Raw genomic sequence first — 6,000 nt, 5'->3', positions numbered from 1 at the left:
CACACACACACACACACACACACACACACACACACACACACACACACTTAAAAAAAGAGGCTAATTTTAAGAAGGAGCCCATTTGAGTTGGGAACCAATGTAAGAAAGTAATTAAGCCAGGCGCAGTGGCACACTCCTGTAATCCCAGTAACTTGGGGAGGCAGAGGCAGGCAGATCACTGTGAGTTCAAGGCCAGCCTGGCCTATGAAGTAAGTCCAGGACAGCCAAGGCTACACAGAAACTTGTCTCAAAAAAAAAAAAAAAAAAAAAAAAAAAAGTAGTTAAACAAGTGAAGAGAGGAGCAAAAGGAGAGATAAGGAAGAGAGAGTGTAGAAGTGATAGAATGCAGCTGTAAGCTGGAGGTGAGATCCACGTAGGAGAGGAGCTGGCGGAGAAGTCGAGGTGAGTTTGGATGAGCTAGCTGAGAGACTACCCCCAGCTAAAGGCCAACAGCTTTAAACTATATACAAGTCTCGTGTCTTATTCCGCAAAAGCTCCGCAATAAAATTCAGATTGAAACCCAGGCTGACTATGAACTCCTATGAAAGCTTGGACATGTTACACAGCTTCACCAAGAAGAGACACTTGTTTCTTCATCTGTAGCATGGGATGAGCAGTGACACTACCTGCTGCTGTGGCAGGGCTAGATTAAATGGAGAATCTACATCTCCGAGGAGTGTCTTACATATCATGCATGCCGCAGGTAGGAACTGTAAAGAGCCGAGGCGGTAACACCTTTAGAAAACTAACTGCTACTGTGCAATTTAAAATGTATTTTTATTACTTTATAATTTTAAACCACCAGTTACAGTATCTAAAATTAAGGTAAACATCCCAGAATATGCCTAAAATGTGTAAATAACACGAAATTTCAAAGTGAACATCTTGAAATTAGAGGTTCACTCTCCAATAATCAACTGTTTACATGAGTGTATGCCCTCACTACTCACTGTGATGGCATATCAGCTCATCCTGAGTTTTAGAAATGTAGGACCTCAGACTCTAAGCTTTGAATCATTGTTTTTAATTAGACCCTGAACTGGACCTAGACGCTTAGGTCTGTATGACTGAAAACTCTAGTGCTGGTATTATACACAAGTAAAAATGGACGCATAGTAATGTATGAAAGTGTTACATGTAAGAGCACAGTACATGCTGAGAACAGCTAAAAGATCTCCTAGCCATTACCTAAAGACTCACTGGGTTAACCTGTCAAGTCATCACATGGCTATCCCAGCTTCCCAGAGCCTCCAGTCACTAAGAACTAAGTTAAGGATCCTTAGTGGCAAACTAATGGCTGACAAGCTAGAGCCTGAAGGCAAAATCAACTTGCCAAGTTTTTTTTGTTTGTTTTTAGATCAATCAATAATCTCTCTTTCTCTTCTTCCTACTACCCTATGTGTATAATGGGAGGGGGGGCTAATCTCATCACAGGAATGTTGAGGTCACAGACATAAGTCACCACACCTAGCTAGCTGTGGTTTCTGAGATCCAAACTCAAATCCTCACACTTGTACAACAAGCACATTACCCACTAAGCCATTTCCTGAGCCCCAATTTCACTGTTTCTGCAAGCTTTACTGGAACACGCCATACGTACCTGTGGCTACGCACAAGGCAAGGCTGAATAAGTGCATGGAGGCAGAGCGGCATGCAAAAGCCGTGACACTTTCAGGAGCAAAGTCTGCCGGCATCTGCTGTAGGTTCTTAGCCCACGGCCAACAAAAGAAGCAGCAGTGGGACTACTCGTAGTGACTGGGAGGCTTCCTTAGGTACTTTTTTTCTTACTCAAGATCAGGACTGAGAGTGTGAAGAAAGCACCTTTTTTTCCAATGGGCCAAGTAGCAGAAGGCGACAGTGTTAGCATTAATAAATGTTTCTGCTGCAACCCAGGTGAGCTCCAGAGAGCAAAGCAAAGTGTTCTTTACAACTTTCCCAGTTCACTCCCAGCTTTATCAAAATCAAGGACCAGGTCAGACACAGTGCTGTGAGCCTCTAATCTCAGCTATGCAGGTGCCAGAAGCAGGGGGAAATCACTTGGGTCCAAGAGTTTGAGACCAGCAAAGGTAACAGACAGACACCTAACTCAAAAAGAAAAAGAAATAGTGACAAAAATTAAGCATCGGGATTAGAGCTAAGATGATACAGGGATTTCTGAAAAATGCTGAACAAAATCACACTGCAGCTAACTTGGGATGATAACATCAGCACCTATGTGAGAGGTGACCGCCTGAGAACGTCATGGTAAAACTTTAGCCTCTGCATGCTGCTGCCTCCATGGCACTTATTCAGCCTGTAGACTGAACAGATTCAACAAAGACATTAAGAGCACCAGGCGATGAGGTCTGTGAAGACCCTACCTTAGTAGCCAACATTTGTTGCTGGGCCTCAATCTGCTGCTGCTGGCGAGATGCCATTTCCTGAAGTTCAGCAAGCGTCAGGTCCATCCTAGGACTGTTGACCTAAAAATGGAAGCATGTCATCATCCACTTCCATATTATGTTCAGAGATTCCACTTAAAGACTTACTTAAAAGCTCCATTGAAACTAATCATAACACAATTATTTGGGTATTAATTTTTACTTAATTTATTAATTTATTTACTGAGTTGACTTACTAACATGTAAAACATATTCATACAGGCCAATTATCATTCAAGTTGTAAAACTATAAGGTTGTAAAATTTTGTTTGGTCAGAAGCATTCAGAATTATTTTGTTCTGTGATTAACTTACATTAGGTCAGTAGACTGTGGTTGCATGAACATGGTACTAGAGTGTTGACAGCAAACTCAGAACATAGTCATCAAAACACAATTTAAACATAAATCAGCGCTAGCTGGACCTAGCAGTAAAGGACAAATACCTGGGAGGTTGAGGCAAGAGTATTACTTTCCAATTCCCAAAAAAAAGTTTAAGGTAATCCTAGCACTCAAACTCCAGAGTAGGAGGAGGGTCACAAGTTCAAGGCTAGCCTTGATCTAGGCAAGGAGGTCCTCCAGGCCAGGTCTGGGCTATACAGTAAGATCTTACTGAAAAACAAAGACGCAATTTGTTGTATCTCAATAATACTTACAGGAAGGAAGGAAGGAAGGAAGGAAGGAAGGAAGGAAGGAAGGAAGGAAGGAAGGAAGGAAGGAAGGAAGGAAGGAAGGAAGGAAGGAAGGAAGGAAACACCAATGTGGGGGAATTATGTGTTAGATTACACTCAGAAGTATCCTGCTACTAAGACTACTTTTGTCATCTTCTTTGGCCTCCCTACAGTATGATAACTACTTGTAAATCAAAGAACAGAACCAGGAAGAACTTGGAATATAGAGCAGGTACTTCAGATGCCTGGGATGCTGGCAAAAATTAACTATGAAGTAGAGTAAGGTAACTCAGGAAATTCAGAATGATATTCAAAATTCTGGGCTCTGAACAGAACATCTTCAAAGATACTTAAATTCATGTACAAGGGCAAGATCATTAATAATTTTCCATTTTTCTAAAAGTGACTGTAGCAACAAAAAAAGCAGCAAATATTTCCTAGACATTGCTAAACATTTTGTTGTAAATTGATGCTATATTCAGCAGCTGGCTTCTTAGAGGAACAGCCACATAAGAATCATGGAAATACCTATGGAATATACTTTGAAAAGTTTTGAAAGGGGATGGAGAGCTGGCTCAGTGGTTAAGAACACACACTGTTCTTGCAGAGGACCCAGGTTCAGGTCCCAGCATCCATAGCAGGAAGCTCACAATGCCTTTAACTCCAGCTCTCGGTGATCTGACACTCATCTGACTCATCAAAAGTAATATGTTTTTTTTTTTACATTTTAAAAATGGTTTTCTAAGAAAAAGCCTTTAAAAGGGTCATCATTGAGCGGCTGAATAAGAAAATGACAATGAATGAGATTTAAAGTTTAAAAACATCACCATGGCATATAACAAGACAAAAAAAGACCACTTACTCCATTCTCCTTTCTCCGATGCTCACCAGGAACTTTTACACCATTTCTTTTTACACTTGCATCTTGGGATCTTGGTCCACTCACTAAATACAAATTCAAAAACTGCATTAACAATGGAGTTGACAGAAGTTCTATGTAGCAGTTTCTTTCTGCTTTCTGCTTAACTGCTGTTTGATACTTAAGTATCTATACCTAACAGCAATAGAGGTCAAGTCTCATAATTAGGCTTTTTTGAAAATGCAATTACCAGCACATGCCTTTAATCCAGGTACTTGGGGAGGCAGAGGCAGTCTTATCTCTGAGTTCAAGGCCAGCCTGGTCTATAAAGTGAGTCCTGGACAGCCAAGGTTACACAGAGAAACCCTGTCTCGAAAAACCAAAAGAAGAAGAAAAAAAATCGCAATTATCTAAAACAGTGAATAGTATTAAGGCAGCTCACATTCCGCCTATTCCCTACGAAGCTGAGTCACTCAACAATGGTGAGAAATTACTGGACCTTTGACTCCAAGTAACTCCCACCATTTGCTTATAGTTTTTCCTCCTACTTCTAGGCCATGCAGTAACGGACTGAGAAAGAGCTTTAGAGGGACCTGCTGGCACAGGCCTATAGCCTCAGTTACACAGGAGGCTCAATCAAGAAAAGCCCAGGTTCAAGGACTGCCTGTTTCAAAATTAAAGGACTGGGGGACCAGCAACAGCTCAACAGGTTACTAAGGTGTTTGCTGCCAAGCCCAATGAGCTATTTGACTTCATGGACCAGACCCACAAGATGGAAAAAGCGATCTACCAAAATTTTCCTCTGACCTCCACATACATGCTACAGAACAACATACTCACCATGGAATGAGCACATGTACAGATGCACTCACACACATAAATAAATAATACATAAATAAATGTAATTTTTAAAGATGTAAGAAGGCAGGGGTCTGTGGAGATGAACCAGCGATAGAGTGCTTTCCTGGCATGCACAGGATGCTAGCTGAACGCTTAGTACAGGGTGGGGAGGTATTCCATAAAAGAACTGAAAATGCAATCAGTACACCTCTGTATTCATTAACAGAAAAAAAAAAAAAACAAAAAAACAAAAACAAAAACAAAAAAGCAAAAAAACCTTATACAAGAAGAAAGTAGTTAAAAATAGAACCAGTGGTATTTTTGTTATTTTATTTACTGGAATATTCTGTGGAAATTCGTAAGTATGCTATGAAATATATCCTCATTAGTTTATGAAAAATATTTCCATTTCTCTTAGTTTGAGAAAGTCTAACCAAAAACTAACAACTATTCTGCTTTTTTACTTAACAGAAGTTTTTCAAGCCAAAACATGTGTCTCAGCACTATTCAATGCACAACAAAGGAATAAACTTACATTAATACATGTATGAAATATCAATAAAGATAAACTTTAAAATATGTTAAACTCATAACCCATACTTTCCAGAAATTAAAACAATCATTATAATTATTTGCAAGATTTTAAGACAAACATTTCTTTAACTCAAATATCTATTATACCCATCAGGAAACCTACAACAAATTCTTATATCAATAAATAACTATGACTAGCTAGCCTCGGAGGCAAGCATAAAAAATACTCAACTAGCTTTTTCTTATAGCCAATTACATACTTAGGATACAAAGCAAACGTTTCAAAAACCATTTCAAACACACTGTGGGCCACAGTCGTAGTAAAACAGCATGCATCACCAGTCTCCCAATCCTTGGCTGTCTGAACTGAACAGGGAAGTAGAAACTCCGGCAGCAGACTGGAAAGCCACCTTGCTCAGTGTGCAAACAGCTCCTCTGTCTTACAAACACTTTGCTTCTCACATTACAGACACACTGACACTGCATAACGCACTATTGGGAGACTAGTTAATAATTCATCCAGTGCTGCCCACAGCAAGACATTTGAACTGGGAGATAGAGAGCCAAAATTCACCTTATTAGAACTCAGAATGTATACAGTAATGCAAATACAAAACAAATTAAAACATGATGCAAATGTCAATTAAAATGTATTTTTAAAAGCAGTCTTGGGGGGGG

The 6,000-nt window shown here is 39.8% G+C and overlaps 1 protein-coding gene across 1 annotated transcript in view; it reads right to left on the bottom strand.

Annotated features, from left to right (window-relative positions):
* The window catches only part of Tp53bp2 (tumor protein p53 binding protein 2), a 52,362-nt gene that overhangs the window by 23,131 nt on the left and 23,231 nt on the right, over positions 1-6,000 (bottom strand). The window contains exons 4-5 of the mRNA XM_055609492.1: positions 3,952-4,034; positions 2,361-2,462 (exon numbers count right to left, since the gene is read on the bottom strand). Coding sequence (XP_055465467.1) covers positions 2,361-2,462; positions 3,952-4,034 — 185 coding nt within the window. The remainder of the gene's footprint in view (positions 1-2,360; positions 2,463-3,951; positions 4,035-6,000) is intronic.

This window comes from Psammomys obesus, unplaced genomic scaffold (genome assembly GCF_907164565.1).
Source record: "Psammomys obesus unplaced genomic scaffold, mPsaObe1.curated_primary_1811, whole genome shotgun sequence".
In the NCBI taxonomy this organism is placed as follows: domain Eukaryota; kingdom Metazoa; phylum Chordata; class Mammalia; order Rodentia; family Muridae; genus Psammomys; species Psammomys obesus.
Note: the sequence above shows the minus strand (reverse complement) of the source record. Positions and strands in the feature narration are given on the sequence as shown.